This window comes from Euprymna scolopes, chromosome 2 (genome assembly GCF_053919585.1).
Source record: "Euprymna scolopes isolate OS-2025 chromosome 2, ASM5391958v1, whole genome shotgun sequence".
NCBI lineage: Eukaryota > Metazoa > Mollusca > Cephalopoda > Sepiida > Sepiolidae > Euprymna > Euprymna scolopes.
The window spans coordinates 126,747,629-126,766,215 of NC_136483.1; the positions used below are offsets into that span (position 1 = coordinate 126,747,629).

At 34.3% G+C, this 18,587-nt stretch overlaps 1 protein-coding gene across 3 annotated transcripts in view; it reads left to right on the forward strand.

Moving 5' to 3' along the window:
* Positions 1-18,587, forward strand: part of LOC145295982 (E3 ubiquitin-protein ligase RNF123-like) — a 911,347-nt gene that overhangs the window by 110,275 nt on the left and 782,485 nt on the right. For all 3 annotated transcript variants that reach the window (XM_080141948.1, XM_080141929.1, XM_080141938.1), the window contains exons 4-5: positions 8,054-8,151; positions 12,986-13,040. In XM_080141948.1, coding sequence (XP_079998074.1) covers positions 8,054-8,151; positions 12,986-13,040 — 153 coding nt within the window. The remainder of the gene's footprint in view (positions 1-8,053; positions 8,152-12,985; positions 13,041-18,587) is intronic.

The window sequence follows — 18,587 nt, forward strand, 5'->3', positions numbered from 1 at the left end:
CCATTATTTTTTTTAGCCATTCTTACCAAGGGGAGGGGATGGTGTTTTGTCACTATTCTGTGCTTTCAGCTAACAGTTTATTAAAAAAAACAAAATGTAAATTTTCACATTAGGTCCACCTTCACAATTTTTAACATGGGTAGGTTGGGAGTGTTTATTCCGAAAACCGTTCTTAACATGGGGAGAATGGTGGTATTTATTCCAAAAGCCATTTTTAACAGACGAAAGACAGGTAAAAGGTTAAAACACGTGGTTAGGCATGGAGGGTGTTTATTCCAAAAGCCGTTCTTAATATGGGGGAGGTTGGGAGTGTTTATTCATGGCCGCCAGTGAATTATAGTGCATAGTACAGGTCTTTATATCTCGAAAACTACTTGCCTCTGCAAATTTTAAATGAGATTTTCTTATTCAGCATAATCGAAAATTGTGCAGGTGAACCTAATGTAAAAAAATTACCCTCCCCCAAAAAGGATATTGTGAAATTTAAATTTAAGCGCAGTACCAAAAATAAAATTAGACAGAAAAATACCACCTTTGGGTTTGTATTTGCACAAAGACTTGAAAAAGTTGTCAACAAAAACAAATATAACAAGTAAATATTTTCAAAGGCAAGATAAGTTACTTTTCTACCTAATTGGATAATTTTTAGTGTTTTTATTGGGTTTGTACTACTGTACACATAGATTCAAAAAATAAATGTATAACAAATATTATCAAAGGCAAGATATGTTACTTTATTACCAAAATGGATAATTTTTTAGTTTTTTTTTAATGTAAAATGTTTATTTGGCTCGAAAAACACAGCATTTACTGCTATATTGGAAAATTACAAATGGTGGCAGACTGTGTTAAACACATAAGTTTGGGAAAATGAGTTAAAACTAAAAAGCTATACAAAGTACTGTTAAAAACTACCGAATATATGTCTGCCTATGTCACGGTAACATATATTGAGTGAGTTCCTGACAGTATTTTGTGTAGTTTTTTAGTTTTAACTCATTTTCCCAAACTTAACGTGTTCAACATAGTCTGCCGCCATTTGTATTTTTCAAATATACAGATAAACACTATATGTTTCGAACCGATTAAACATTTTATACTAAATAAAAACACTAAAATCTTATCCAGTTAGGTAGAAAAGTAACTTATCTTGCCTTTGATAACATTTATTTGTTATATTTATTTTTCAACAACGTTTTCGTTTCTTTGTTTAGTAATACAAACCTGTTATATTTACTGTAACGTTTAGTCGGTTTGAAAAATACAAATGGTGGCGGACACTGTTGATGATATTAAGTTTGGGAAAATGATTTAAAACTAAAAAACTACACAAAATTCTGTCAGAAACCCACTGAATATGTCAGCCTGTGTCACAATAACATATAATCAGTGGGTGTCTGACACTGTTTTGTATAGCTTTTAACTGATTTTCCCAAACTTAACGTATTCAACAGAGTCCGCGAACATTCGTCTTTTTTCAAATACATCGATAAACACTGAGTTTTTTGAGCCGATTAAACATTTTACATTAAATAAAAACACTAAAAAATAATCCAGTTAGGTAGAAACGTAATTTACCTTACCTTTGCTTTCATTTATTCGTTTTTGGACAACTTTTTCGAATCTGTGTATAGTACCCCCCCCCTCCCCAAATATTAATTAAAAACTCACATTTTTGAATACAATAAAAAAAACTTTCAACTTAATCCACTGAATGTTGGTCGAGCCGAAGCCATGATTGACGGTAACTCCCGAGGATCTGGATCCAATTCTGCAAGAGTACCATTCTTTTTTCATTTTACTTTTTGGGGTGGATTGCTGTACTAAGAATATAAGAAACATGCATTTTCTCTTTTTATTAGAATTTTCCATTACACCAAATTGAGCCACAGCAATGCATGGTAGGGTTCAGCTAGTGTATATATATATATATATATATATATATATATATATAGACTTACATATACAAACATCTACATAGATACACACTTATGTACATTCACATATCCATGATATATCTAAAGTAGATATAGATATGAACGCATTCTCAGCAACATCATATACACATACTTATATTACACGCACCCCCGTACCTGTTATTTTTCGCAATTTTTGATATTTTTATTATTTTTCTATAATAAATTATATACTAGCAGGCCGCTGCTAGTATGGTGTTGCTTGGTCGGAAAATATGCATAAATATTATATTTTGATTCATACAGAAACTGAGATATGTACGTACAAGTATTATGTTTTTTCTAAACAGTTCACAAAAATACTCGAGCTGAGATCGAAACCCAAACCAAACAATGAATCTAATACGTAATCGTTAAACAAACTTGACACGATTTTTACAAAGTGTTTTCAAACCTACTTATTCTACTTATAAAGAAGCTGTCATGTTTCAGAGCCGCTTATGTGCATTCATGAAACAGCTGACAGATAAAAATCTGATCACTTCCATGTACCAATTTTTGGTCCCCTGATTTATCAGAGGGACCTATGTTTTTCAGTGGCATCTGTGCATCCGTGCGTCAATTAGTCCAGACGATTCGATTGCCACATAACCCTCCATTAGTTTTTCTTGAAATGTTGCCACAAATTGTATTTCATTAAATAGATGTGCACAGTATAATAATTTTTTTTGCAAAAATTCCCGTTGTGTCCCCAGGGGCTCAAGAGGTAAAAAATGCTCTAAAATGGCTAAAAATGACACTTTTTGTCCCATGTTCTTAATATAAATCCAGTATGGGTAACCCTGGCAAAATTCTGGTTTGTGTCCCCGGGGACTTTTAGTGGCTCTTTTTTTCATATTTCTCAACAAAAACTTGATATGCCTTACTATATAGTGGTTTTTCACTGTAGTCAACTCAAATATACATGTGTTAAGGCCTGAAACTGCACCGTTATCCATTTACACTGGGATTTGGTGTCCCCAGGGGCTCAAAAGAGGTAAAAAAAAAAAAATGACCAAAAATTACACTTTTTGCCCCATAGTGTTTGATCCATCCATTAGATTTTCCTGAAACTTGGTCAAAATGTAGAGACCATTGTTCTTAATATAAATTCGGTATGGGTAGGCCTGGCAAAATTCTGGTTCGCATCCCTCTGGGACTTTTAGAGCTAAAAAAAAAATGCCTTTTTGGAGCTCTTTTTCATATTACTCAAAAACTTGATATGTATGTCTATATAGTGGTTTTCCATGGTGCTGAATTCAAATTCAAAACCGTTTGTCCGTATTCACTGAGAGTCGGTGTTCCCAGAAGCTCAAAAGGGGTCACAAATGCCCCAAAATTGCAAAAAATTGCCCCATCCATTAGATTTTTTGAAACTTAGCGAAATGTTTAATTTTGACCCTCTAGCAGCTCTTTTTTCCAGAAAAATGGATTAAAATGTTTTCCACATGTCTAAATGCCATATATACAAAATTTCAAGTTTGTAGATCAAAAATTCATTAAGTATATAGGTTGAGAAGTGTTGTCACAAACCCACACACATTCTCACTTATATACTAGCAGTTCAGCTCATCTTTGCTCGAGCCCTATGTACTGTTCATAACTTTATGTGCATATGTATATTAAAAAGTTTGACTCCTGCCCAGGTAACCTACATCCAAAATTCGGGTAGGAGTTTGGTAGAGTCTGCAAAGGTCAACTCTTTTAACTTTGGCCTCTTGGCAGCCAAATTTTCGTCAGAAAACTAATTAAAAAGCTTGTTGCATGTCTGAATGCCCTTTATGTAAAATTTCTCTATACTCTGTCAATTTCAAATCAAGTTATTAAGTTAGATCCATGTCCAAGTTGAGGTTTGCGGTCTCTAACAAACCATTCAGTAAATTTTTAGTCTAAACATTTGTTTAGACTAAAAATTTACTGAATGGTTTGTTAGAGACCGCAAACCTCAACTATTTTGAACTTTAACTCCTTGATAGCTAAATTTTTGGACAAAAACCGATTTAAAAGTTTGCCCTATGTCTGAATACACTTTACGTAAAATTTCAAATGTTTAGACTAAAAATTGGCGGAGGAGTTTGATAGAGTACCGCGAAGGAGGAAAGAACGGGGCAAAAAACCTGACGTCTTTGCTGTTATGACCACCACCACACCGGAAGTGACTTATGTTTAAACTAAGGCTAGACAATCGAAAGGAGAGGATGACTTTCAAAAATATCGGCGAAAAAAACGCTCCCCCCCCCTGTAGAAAAGTGCCCAGTTGAAGGTGAAGAGATCAATGTTTTCAGTCAATTTTTCGATATTTGTTGTCTGAAAGGTCAAACTTAAAAACAATATTGATATGGTAAAATCCGTCGCTTCTGTTGAAAGTTTTAGGCAGACATGCAAACATACATACATACATAGATTTATATATTGGTAACTAAAAATTTTCAACCCAAACCAATTAAAAAGCTTGCCCTATCTTTGAATACCCTTTATGTCAAATTTAAAATGTTTAGACCAGAAATTGTCTGAGTAATTTGGTAGAGATTGCAAAGGTCAATTTTTTTTAACTTTGACCCCTATTGACCCCTTAACATTTATTGATTGAGGCTCTGTCAATTTTAATTCTACACACTCGAAATTTGATATACAAGGTACTGAGATTTGGGAAAATCTGTTTAATTCGTTTTCGGCCAGAAATTTGGGTCAAAATTCAACGATTTGACCTTTTGAGAACTACCAAACTCCTCCAATAATTTTGGGTCTAAAGACTTAAAATTTTAGTTATAGGTTCCTTGGACATGGATCTAACTTAATAACTTGATTTGAGCCCAAAACAATAAATGTTAAGGGTTCATAATAGAGGTAAAAGTTTTAAAAAAATTTGATCTCTGCGGTTTCTACCAAATTACTCGGACACTTTCTGGTCTAAACATTTGAAATTTTACATAAAGGGTATTCAGAGATAGGGCAAGCTTTTTAATCGGTTTGAGTTGAAAATTTTTAGTTACCAATATATAAATGTATGTTTGCATGTCTGCCTAAAACTTTCGACAGAGGTGACAGTTTTACAGACGACAAATATCGAAAAATTGGCTAAAAGCATTAATTTCTTCACCTTCAACTGGGCACTTTTTTACACGGGGGGGGGGGGTCGTTTTTTCGCGGATATTTTTGAAAGTCAGCCTCTCCTTTCTATTGTCTAGCCTTAATTAAATGGGATGAAATGCTAGTATATATATATATGTATATCTAGAAAAGTCAAAGTGTCTGTTTGTCTGTGTGTGTACATTTCCCTACGCAATAACTCTGTCAATTTTCAGTCTACAGACTCAAAATTTGATATACAGGGTACTGAGATTTGGGAAAATCGATGATCGGTTTTCGGCCAGAAATTTGGTGATTAAGGGGTCAAAGTTCAATGATTTAACCTTTGAGAAGCTCGGACCCTATGTACTGTTCATAACTTTATGCATGTATGTATATATTAAAAAATGTGAATATGTATGGTAATGCCTTTCTATATAATAGGCTTCCTTAACTACCATAGAGAAAAGTTGATAGAGACCACAGACGTCAAATTTTTTAAAACTTTGACCCGTTAACATTTATTGTTTTGGGCTCAAATCAAATTAAAATGTTTGCCCCATGTCTAAGTAACCTACATCTAAAATTTCAAGAGTTTAGATTCAAAATTGGGGGAGGAGTTTGGTAGAATCTTCAAAGGTCAACTCTTTCAACCTTGACCTCTTGGCAGTGAAACATTCGCCCAAAAACTGATTAAAAAGCTTCCTGCATGTCTGAATACTCTTTATGTATAATTTCAAAAGTTTAGACCTAAAATTGGCTTAATAGTTTGCTTGAGACCGCAAATGTAAAATCTTTTGAACTTTGACCCCTTAGCAGCCAAATTTTCGAGCAAAAATCGATTAAAAAGCTTGCCCAAGTCTGAATACACTTTGTGTAGAATTTCAAATATTTAGACCAAAAATTGTCTAAGTAATTTGCTAGAGACTGCAGAGTTCAATTTTTAAAAACTTTGACCCTAATTTTGACCCCTTAGCATTTATCGTTTTGAGCTCAAATCAAATTATAAAGTTTGATCCATATCCAAAGAACCTACATCTAAAATTTCAAGTGTTTAGACCCAAAATTGGTGGAGGTGTTTGATAGAGTTCTCAAGGGTCAAATCGTTGAACTTTGACTTCTTAACAGCCAATTTTTTGGCCGTAAACTAATCAAAAAGATTTTCCCAAATCTCAATATCTCTTATGTCAAATCTCAAGTCTGTAGACCGAAAATTGACAGTTATTGTGTAAGGAAATGTACACACACAGACAGATAGACAGACACAAACATTTTCACTTCTATATATATATATATATTTACAGTAGCGTCCAAAACTAAGGGACAAAAGTTTAAAACCTAATATTTGTTAGAAATGACAACTGGCAGTTGTTACCATCCATAATAACATACTAAAATTTGAATCATTTGCAAAGGATAGAAAAAGAATTATAACAATTATTTATTTATTTTCAAAATAGGAATGTCCAAAAGTAAGGGACAAAATTGAGAAAAACAATGTAAACAGTCAAAAAACAATAAAAAGACATGTACAATCAATATTTAGTAAATGAGCACTTGCTCTCAATGACAGCTGCACATCTTTGACGACAAGAATGAATCAGTTCTTGACAATCCTCGATACTAATTTTAGACCATTTTTCTTGAAGCTTCACCCACAAATCCTCTGTGTTAGTGGGATTTCTTTCCATAACTTTCACTCCTAAGGTCTTCCAAAGATTTTCTATTGAATTTCAGTCAGGACTTTGTGGTGGCCAATCCATAATTTCTGAATCTTGCTCGCTAAGGTAACTCATTACCACCTTTGCTTTGTGACATGGGGCATTATCTTACATAAAGGTAGCCCTATCGAAACCTGAATTCTGTATAATTGGCACAACATGATCTTGAACAATGTTTTTATTATAGATCTGCGCATTTACACAAGTTTGTAACTGAACAAGAGGCATTGTACCTTGGCTAGAAAGCATTCCGAATACCATGACGCTTCCGCCCCCAAACTTGACAGTTTTCTTAGTACACTTTGCACTTAATCTTTCACCAGTATGTCTCTTTACATTGTTTTTCCATCATTTCCGAATAAATTAAACTTGCTTTCATCACTGAAAAATACTTTTGCCCAATTTTCATATGTCCAAATTACATACATGTTTTCATACTCTAATCTCTTCTTCTTATTCTTCGAACTTCCCTGGGGTTTGATTAAAAGCCCTATTTCTGGCAGTCATCTAGAAACAGTCTGTCTTGACACATAAACACACCAGGTACTATTCATAACCCTTTTAATTCCTGCGCAGACTTAAAATGGTCCTTTAATGACATACGCTGCATTATTCGATCTTTTGCCAAAGTTTTGCAGGGTCTGCCGGTTTTAAAAGCACTAACTATTTTGCCAGTATCATTGTAGGATTTAACAACCCCGCCCACAATACTCTTGGAACGTTTCACTTTCTCTTAAATCTCTCTAATGGTGTGCTTTTCCTTGTGTAGCTTCACAATAGCTTGTCTCACAGAGTAATCAACTTTTTGGCGTTTCGCCATGGTGCCAGCTGATGCAACATTTACAAATGACTAAGTAAGACTTATTAGAAGAAAGCAAAAAAAATTGAATATAGCTTAGTGTTTGTATTGTTTTTCTCAATGTTGTCCCTTCCTTTGGACGTTTTGTATTTTGAAAATAAATGTTATTCTTTTTCTATCCTTTGCAAATGATTTAAATTTTAGTTATTATGGATGTTGTCAAAATTTCAGCTTTTCAGTTGTTATTTCTAACAAATAGGTTTGAAAATTTTGTCCCTTAGTTTTGGACACTACTGTATATATAGATTACAATAGTTCTGATAGATCTAATACTTTTACTATAGAGCTGAATTTATATCTGCAATATTTTGAACATATGGTTACTATGGTGGCTGTCTATTTATTTGTACATTTAGACCCACAAATTTTTATATATACATATATACACTTCACCCCTAAAATTTAACTCTTCCTCATCATTTTTTAAATTTTCTATCTGTTTATTTCAGATGTAGTGGCTGTGGAAGGACGTCTTGGCTGCACAGAGGTTTTATTTGATAATAGTGGAAGCGCTCGAACATTAGCAGTAGAACCCGACAGGCTTGGAGTAAGTATTATTTTTCTTTTTTCTTTCCGTACCTCCCTCCACCATGAATATAATTTTGAAGTAAATCATCAGTGAAAGCTGGAGTAATACATTCTAAGGGAATAGGACGTTTCTGCGTGGCTTTTTCGACGGAGGGGTAATTCAGCATTGACCAAGCCAGTCAGCATTTTTATAAAGATTTTATAACTTTTTAAAAAATAACCAAGAAAAACAGTATGAAAATATATCACTTTAACTGTTTTTAAGAAAAGTCATTTTTGCAAATCTCTTTCTGGTTAGTTATTTTATAATTAATTTTTAAAAAAATATTTTCCAAATGTTTTTTTTTTTAAATTAAAAAAAACAATATAAAAATATAATCTTGTTGACGACCGAGTGTTGTCTGTTTTTGTGTTGTGTTTTAAATAAACATGGTTATTTTTAAGTTCATTTATTTTTTAATCAAATTAAATTTTTTTCTTTTAATAATTTTTATTGGTCCCCCAACAAAGGAGGGATTGGACCTATTAATTAACTCCCATTCATCCGTTCGTTTGTTTGCACTTTTCTCAATAACCATACCTTGAATGTTTTTTAAATTTTCTGCAAACATTAGTCATGGTAAAAGTAAATTTTTGCCAGAACAGTTTTCCAAGATAACTATGGTTGCACTCCTAGGGGCCATTATAGGGGTAAAATTGCTTCAAAATCGTTTGTCCATTCTTCTGATTGCACTTTTCTCAATAACCGCTTGAATTTTTTTTTAAATTTTGCACAAACATTAGTCATGGTGAAAGTAAATTTTTCACTCATGAAGGGGGACCCTACATGCTCAGCTTGTTTCAGTTTTATTCAAAGAAAAACATATCTCCATTTACTAAATTAATTTTAAAAATATATATAAAAAAAACTTTGACTATGACAACATACTAATTTGACACCGAATCAGCTGTGCTAAATCAGCCAAACCCAAAAAATAAAAATTTTTAATTCATGGTTATAACACTGTCAGAGATTGGTTTCATGACTCCATTTTCAAGAGTCCAAGAATGTTTCTATACAATGTAAAATACTAAAAAAACATTGCCAAGAAATTAATTTGAGTATGAAATGATTTGATTAAATAAATCTTTTGCTCAGTTTGAATTAATAAATTGAATAAAATAAACTGAAATTCATAAAATTGAGAAAATGAGAAAAAAATAGCTAGAAATCTGTATAGTTTCAATTATAGGCACCAAATCTCCATTTTAATAAAATTTGAATGATATCAGTGTCATATGAATTTCAAATACTGTAAATCGTTTTTTTTTTTTTTTTTTTTTTCTTCTTCTAGAAACATATTTGATAAGAAAAGTAGAAATCAGTAAACACTTATTTTTTTTTTACTAAATCTCCAATGAATGACACACAGTGCAGTATTCACTCTTTTTATTCATGGACTGGTATAATGGCCGCTATACAAAATATCTCTAAAAATAAATCTATAGGATGTAAATTTAGATATTCATCCTTATTAAATTTGTTTTTATTCCGTGTAAAATCATTCTTAAAATATAAAAATCTAGTTCTAAGCAAATAGAATGTCAACATAAATTCATTTAGGGAAACTTTCCAAGGCAAAGATTTCATTTAATTATCATAAGATAAAACTTTCACAAGAAACACTCGTCTAGCTGTAAACACTATCAATAATTTCCCCCACTCTTTATCTGTGGCTAAACCTAAACGTAGATTCCATGAACAAAGCTTCTTTCTTAGAACTGCACGCCTGTGGAATTGTCTTCCGTTTTCCTGCTTTCCGGCTGACTACAATATGGTTGTGTTCAAGTCTAAAGTAAATAAGTTCTTGATGAGCCGTTCCATATAAGTTATTAAATTTACCAAATTTTCATTACTAATGATTACTATATTGACCAATTTCTACTGTACACTCTTTAACCCTTATCCTTGAGTGGCCTCTGGGCCTTGATAATGTGGTGATGCCTTTGTAAAAAAAAAAAAAAAAAAAAAAAAAAAAAAAAAAAGTAGAAACATGTTTTTTTTTTCTTTTGACATGTACAAGATATTGCTGGAGAATTATACAAGAAACAGTTGTTTTAGAAAGCTGGTTTAGCATGTTATTGGTTCGTTCTTATCATGCATAGTTATAAATAGAATCGCCCAAATTTATGGCAGCTTACCTTTAACAATAGGTCAAAACTATTACCCCCCCCCCCCCCCCGCCTCTTTATGGTATAATGTGAAAGTCAGTTCCATTTTAATTTTGTTTTGTGCAAAAATAAATAAATAAATAAAAAACAAAAATGTTCCCCCCCAAAAAAAGTATAAATTAAATATGTGCCAGTAAAAAATAAAGTATTTTGTGGAAAAAAAAGTGCTTTGTTTTTTGTAAGAAAAAATGTAAAGATTGTTAGATAATTTAGCTGTAACACAAAAAGGAAGAAAAGAAAAAGGCAAGAAAGCAAAGTAACTTAGTAACACGCAACAACAGTCTCCAAGGATTCTCCTACAACAGCACATCTCCATTCTCCCCGCAGCCTACTTTTATGTAATCACAGTGAGATTTTGCACATTGCAAGATCATTGTTATAAAAGTTGTGGCCGCTGCCATCTTGATTCCCTTCTCCCTTTGGCAGCTTGATTCCACATAACACATCCACGCACAGATGCTTTTCTTGATTTCTACAATTTTCCCTACACTCCCTCTGATCTAATTATCACAGACAGGGCACGGAGGTGGTGATCGTCTTCACCGGGCACTTCTTTGAAGAGGAACAATGCAAGCTTCATCCTCACATGTGCTTTCATCAGCAGTGTAAGGGTTGAGAATTACTGTGTCAGCCGGGAGGCTGCTAAATCTGAATCACTGCGTAATAGAGCAATGCTCACTGATCTCAGAATCTGATTTGCTTTCATCATGCAGTGGTGGTTGTGATTGCGCTGCTGGCTGTAAGTATCTAAGTCACAACCTTCAGATTATGAGACTGAATAGAAGTATTCTTTTCTTTTGACTTAGAAAAACTCCAGCTTGAGACGTGTCCATTTTCTGCAGGCCTTAGAAGAAAATATCTAGAGATAGACACTTTCAATTCAATCTTCAATTCAAAAAAACCATGTTTCTCCTAGTGAGAATATTTTCAACATGTGTGTTCTCTCCTCCAAGCTGGTATTTTTGCATCATATTTAACTGCAAGTCTTTGACAGATTTCTTGGTTTCCCTTGAAATAGATTTCTCTCTGCAACATACAAATACATCAGGTAATTTAGATGCAATCGCTTCAACATTTTAACGTATTGTTTAGATGGGGAAAAAATAGTATGTCAACACATTTAGAATGTCCATTCCATGCCAGTCCCAATTTGAACTCAATTCAATTCCACTCTGAACTCCATTCAATTCCTTTCCGAACTCAATTCTGAACTGCCATCTTCAGCTTTGAAATTTATTACAAAACGCGGTAATGCGCTGATCAATCAACAGACAGAAATTAGTCACATGACCAACAACATCAACAGCAGTATTCAAGAGAAAGGAAGAAGAGGAAAAATAAGAAGAAATATATCCCCCCCCCCTAAAAAAATTTTCTGCAATGCATTGAAGATGCATTGAGATGTGATATGAGAGTAATACAATGGATGCGTTATGCAGGTCTTGAAGACAGGATCATATGGTGGGCTCAGAAGAAGATTAAATCTGAAGAGTGTGAGATGTGTGCAGAACAGGTGACTTTGTATCGCTATGTTGACAGAAGATGAGACTTTGAGTTAGTAGATGTAATGTGATTGAGGTAGAAGGGTCGGGGGAAGACTAGGGAGGGTATGAGAAAAAGTGATGGACTTAGGAGAAAGAGGGATAAATAAAGACAACTAGGTATAGGTTAACTTGGAAGTCAATTTCTAAAAGGCAGCATATAAAATGGATGTTAAACCAAATATGATAATTCATATAATCCAGAATATATACATTAAATTATTTATTGCCAATCATATGAGGTTGTATAAGCAATTCTGTTTTTGTCCTTTTATATTTTCTTATATTTTATCTTTTTTACTCTTTTTTCCCCTCTGCTTGAAAAAGTTTTTTTTTAATTTTATGTCTTTACTTTTTCTCAATTTTATTCTTTTATTGTGAAACTGTCAGCCAGTGTTTCTATTGCAAATCAATAATGTATCCAAGATTTTTTTTCCAGCTTTCACTGTCTATTTTTTAACAACTTATGTTTTTTTGTTTTACACTTTTTGCTATCAAAAGAGAAGTAAATTCTGGAATTAGGTTAAATGACATATCATTATAATCTTGTGGAAAGAAAGTCTTCATTCAGTTTCTTTTTCTGACTTTAACTCCACACAAGGTCATTATGTGAACAAATAGCAAAAATGTAGCAAGAATTATATGATACAGCATTGTAAAAAGAACCCAGTTGTGTCTGCTTGGATCAAACTCATTGTTTAGAATGCACATTTAAGTGTAATGTTGTACATGTGGTTAAGGTGCTCGAATATATGAATAGTTGCATGAACACTGTAATGTACTGAAACAATAAAAGGGAGATAATCTAAGGGAGATATCAAATTTTGTGTGGCTTGGGTAATAATTGCTTTGAATGTGTCGTCTGGTCATGTATTACTAAAAATGGAACATCAAGAGGAGAACTAAAATTCTTTAAGTTATGAGTGATTTACTATTGTGTTCTCACCCATGTTTACCAACCTATTTCAATATCAGCCCTTTCAGAGTTATACAATGCCTGTTGTAACTGGTTCATTAATAGATTTGTATAAGGATAAGTAGTTTTTATTTTATTTTAGTATAAAAGTTCAAATAAATAAACTGTTGCTATATTTATTTCAGGTTTCCAGTTTGAGTAACTTCAGCTCAGTCCGTGCAAACTGTTGTGTTTATAAAGGTAAGTAACCAACTTTTGTAAAAGAATTTATCATAGAAACATTTTCATTCAAAATCATATTAGATTATTGGCAGATGTTGTGGTTAGCACAAACTCGTACCTTAGAGAATGTTGTATTAAAGAGAGAATTTAGAAGAGTGTTTTGATCGAGATGCAATTCATTTCTCAGCATTACTCAAAACTGAAATTGCATATTTTATCTCTTTGCCAGAAAAAACAAAAATAAAAAAAATCATGCCTTGGAATTGTTAATGATGAAAAAATTCCTTTTTGGATAATTACCACTACGATTCTCATCACGGTTGTTGTTTTCACAATGTTTCCACTCCTGCATTTTTTCGAACTTGGACATTTTTATGTCAATGTAGTTGTCTGTTTTTCTTTTGCGCTAGTTTGCTGTATTTATTTGATTATTTATGATTTATAATTTGGTCTCTTTATCCACAGAGTGTCTATTTGCTGTTTTTCTGAGTTTTGCTGCTCATGGCCTTTATATAAAAAGATCATGTTATTCTGTGTAGTGCTTAGTAGCAATTTCATTTCTCTGTTCAAGTGTACTTTTCATGGATTACTTTCATCATAAATTGTCAATGAATTGCTTCTTTTTTTTTTTTTTTTTACAAAGGCATCACCACATTATCAAGGCCCAGAGGCCACTCAAGGATAAGGGTTAAAGAGTGTACAGTAGAAATTGGTCAATATAGTAATCATTAGTAATGAAAATTTGGTAAATTTAATAACTTATATGGAACGGCTCATCAAGAACTTATTTACTTTAGACTTGAACACAACCATATTGTAGTCAGCCGGAAAGCAGGAAAACGGAAGACAATTCCACAGGCGTGCAGTTCTAAGAAAGAACCTTTGTTCATGGAATCTACGTTTAGGTTTAGGCACAGATAAAGAGTGGGGGAAATTATTGATAGTGTTTACAGCTAGATGAGTGTTTCTTGTGAAAGTTTGGCGAGGGGGGACCAAAGATTGAAGCTCAGTTGAACACTTTCCATGAAAATAACGATACATCAGAGACAAACTCGCAACATCTCTTCTGTGAGATAGAGGTTGCAAGGAGGAGAAAAGGACATCTCCTACGAGGCTACGAAGTCTATTTTGAACTCTATCAAGGCAGGACAGGTCCTTTCTAGCAGCTCCTGCCCAGATGTGGCAACAGTATTCCATCCTTGGACGTACCTGGCTCTTATATAGGTAGAGAATAGCATCAGCAGTGAGATATCTACTGGATCGATAGAAAGAACCCACCATTTTTCCAGCGGCCTTGGCAACAGATTTGATATACGTGTTCCATTTAAGATCAGGAGTAATGGTCAAGCCCAGAAGCTTGTCAAAACTTGAGGCCTCCTGAAGACGAGAGCCATTCATTTCAATTGATGACAAATGTGGATTAGAATGTTGATGATGTAAAGAGAGAAGCTTGGTTTTAGATGCATTAAAAGTAACCAGCCACTCCTTTCCCCATTGTACTACGTGCTCAAGATCAGAGGAGAGAGAATTGGAGAGAACTTGGTCGTTTACTGTCTTAGATGTGCTACCATAAATGGTAGTGTCGTCAGCATAAATGTCTACAAATGATGTAAGGATATGATTTGGAAGATCATTAATGTAGATCAGGAAAAGAGTTGGGCCCAGGATGGATCCCTGAGGGACACCGGCATTAATACTGTGAGCTTCTGATTTTTGCCCCTCAACTACTACTCTTATGAACCTATCAGAAAGAAATGATTTAATAATTGAGAAGACTTTTCCAGCTATACCATAGCTAGCGATCTTATGAAGTAAACCTTTATGCCATACCCTATCAAAGGCTTTAGATATGTCAAGAGCAATTGCCCTAGAAAGATTGCCACCGTCGAGAGATTTGCTAATCCTATGCGATATAACTGTAAGGACATCTGCTGTAGATCTAGCAGAATGGAAACCATATTGAGTGTCACTAAGAAGGTTATTTTTGTTGAGATGTTTGATTACTTCTGTATTTAACACAGATTCTAGCAACTTACTCATGACGCACAGGAGACTTATTGGCCTGTACTGAGAGGGGGATGAGCGATCACCTGAATTCTTAAATACAGGGCATACTGATGAGATTTTCCAGGGAGATGGGAAACTATTCTCCTTAAGACAACGTTTAAACAGTTTTGTAAGTATGGGCGCTAATTCAGGTTGAAGTTTTTTGAGTACTATAATTGGAATACCATCAGGGCCAGTTGCTTTACTCGAATCAAGGTTTTTGATTAGCTTCGCAACATCACGTACAGATATACGTATATCACATAGCGTGTTTTCTGATACAGGAGGAAATATTGGGGGTTGGCGGTCTTGGTCGCAAAGGGTAGAATTAGCTCTTTTCCCAATTTGCTTCTCTTACCTGTTCTGGCATGATACATACAACCGCCCCTTCCCCTTACCCCCCCCCTTCTTTTTCCTTCCCTACTTCCCAGTCCTGGATATGACCTTAAACTATATCTGATGGTGAGGCCCCAGTTTGTGGACTTTGGGGAGCGTGGAGCCACCCTTTAATTCCCATTGCTCCCAGGTCTACTCTGACCTGGAGTGGTAGTATCTGTTAGAGTCCCAACTATGGGTTAAATAGAAAAAAAAAAAAAAAAAAAATGCATTCTTTTAAAAAATTATTCTTCAAAATCTGATCAGATTCCAATTGACCCTGTCGGCAGGGCACCAGAATATGCCGACTACCCCCTTGCAGAGAGTAGAAGTCCCTCAATGGGGCTACCTGTTGGCCATAGGTAGCGACCCGGGATCCTGGTGGTTGAGAGACTTGGAGGTCAGATTTTAGTACCCCCACTTCCCAACACACCACTTTGACTCTTACTGGGCTAGACGGGCGGTCAGAGGGGCCCGATCCAATCAATCGACTGATCACGTCAAACCCCACCATATATTGCTCACCCTATAAACATATCGTTAACACAATATGCCTATCCCTTCCCCACAAATAACTATTTCCTAATATATGGTGGAAAGCGGTGGCTGAGGGTCAATTGGCGAAGTGAAATATCTATGACATGGCTGCAAACCCTTTAAATTACTACATATCCCAGAGTAACATCAAAGGAAAACAGGTGCTCATGAATGATATCACATAAATCGAGTATATCACCTTTGTATCCTTGTTGAGCCTGGGCGAATGGGTTTCCCCCCAGGCACTTCCCATATAGGGCTCCGAGGTGGGTGGGGAGAAAAGATGATGAAAAACCAATCTTATTTGATTATGGCTTTTATTACCCCCAAAAAAGAAGTTTTTCAGATGTTTCCGTCATTTCCAGTTCAGAGGACGAACAGAAATGCTCAATCAAAGAAAACTCAATATTTTTAGTAATGGAAACACTTAAAAAAAATGAAATAAATAAAAATTCACCTTTTACAATGGAAAAAATTTTCTCTCAAAAAATAAAACCCAAAATGATAAAAAAGACTGCAAAATAACACCATACTTATCGAATTGAAACAAAAAAAACAAGCTAAAGAAATTCTCAAATGGCAAACCTTTAACAATATCAAAATTAAAACTTATCCCCACCCATACCTAAACTCCTCAAAAGGAGTCATTAGATGCAGCGAACTATCAAATTGCTCGACTGTGGAAATTTTATCTAATCTTTCATCCCAAAGTGTTACAGATGTAAAAAGAATAAGAATAAAACAAAATGGAGAAACTATATTGACAAATACATATATACTCTCCTTTGACTCCACAAATCCCTCAAGTGAGATTAAAATTGGATGCCTACAATTGAACGTTGAAAAATACATCCCAACCCCTCTAAGGTGCTACAATTGTCAACAATTTGGACATCACCAATCCAAATGCACCAAATCACCAATATGTATAAGATGTGGTGAAAACTCAAAACATAGTGACTGCAAAAAAGACCCCAAATGCTCAAACTGTAGTGAAAAACATTCAGCTGACTTCAAAGGATGCAAAACATGGCTAAAAGAAAAAGAAATAACAACAATAAAGTACACAAAAAATATAACCTTCTCGGAAGCCAGGAAAATTATGAACGCAAGATACTCAGAAGTAACCAAGAATGCTAAAATACACACAAATCAAAGTTGTCAAAGCTATACAAAAAATCCCCCAGAAACTGAAGAACTATCTCAATTGATAAAAGGGTACTCCTGCAGTATTTTACCCACCGATTTCACGATCTTAGCCGAGCGTTGATCGACATCCGTCGGAAAACGCCGGAACATGGCGAGCGGTGTACGATACTCTATCAGCCAATCAGGGCGCTTCAAACGAACGCGCAGCAGACGAATAATTTTCATTGAAATTACACACATAGCGTTTCATTTCAGTTATTTTATTGTTCAAAGTAAAAATACACAGCCTTTCATTTCAGCTATTTAATTTAGCGATAAAAAAAACAAAAAACCGGGAGTTGTTGGAAACATTTATGCGAATTTATGTGGAGACAAAAATTTGGACACAACCCTTTTGTCTCTATAATAAATCAAATCGCGGAAGGCTACCCGGTTGGGGAAGGAGCTTCTTCTTTCCACATCCTCTGAAAACCCTTTGCTCCCTACTTTGCCTCTACAGTCAGTAGAAAATCTTCCAGTCTGAACTAAAGATAAACAGTAATTGTTGTGCCCCCCCCCCTACAAACATTACTGAGAAAAAAAAAACAAAAAAAAAAAACATTGTTGTTACTGTTTAATAACGTTTTGTTAAAAACAAACAAACAAAAAAAATCATTGGAGTGTTTATTACTGTTGCTTACCCCCCCCCCCCCCCAAAAAAAAAAAAGCTATCGGAAAACAAAATGAACCAAAAAAAAAAATATTCAACAAAATAAATTTATTTTACTTTAAAAAAACTTACGGTAAGTGTTTGTGATTTATTTTATCCAAATTTTTTGTATTAATTTTATCCATTTTGTTGTGTGTGTGTAATATCTTTTCCTTGTAATGGTTTTGCTATTCACATACTTTTAGCGTTCTTGCACCGTAGCTCCGAATTCTCGGCTTTCGTCGGCGTTAACGCCGAAAGCGTTCGTCAACGCTCGGCTAAGATCGTGAAATCGGTGGGTAAAATACTGCAGGAGTACCGATAAAAGAGATAAAAGACCTAATGAAAGAAATTAAAACACTAATCCTGAACTCTGGAAATAATCAGGTTACAAAAGAGAGTACAACAAAAAAAACAGAACCAACAAACCAAAAAACTCAAATTAAATCAAACAAAGAAAAAGAAAAAACTCACCAAATGAAAACAACCCTTATAAACAAATCAAATGAAACAACACCATCACCCAATAAAACGAAAACTAAAGAAAAAAACAAACAAACCAAGATCTAAATCCCAATCAACCTCAAGAGGAGGAAACAAAATAGGAACACTGGAGGAGATGGAGGTAGAAGATAAAACACCCCCAGACAAATAAAATGACAGACCACAATAAAAAAAAAACTCAAACTATAATTCAATGGGACTGCCGAGGACCTAAGGCAAACATAAAGATAACTAAACTCAAAACACCCAAATAACAAACTAAAATA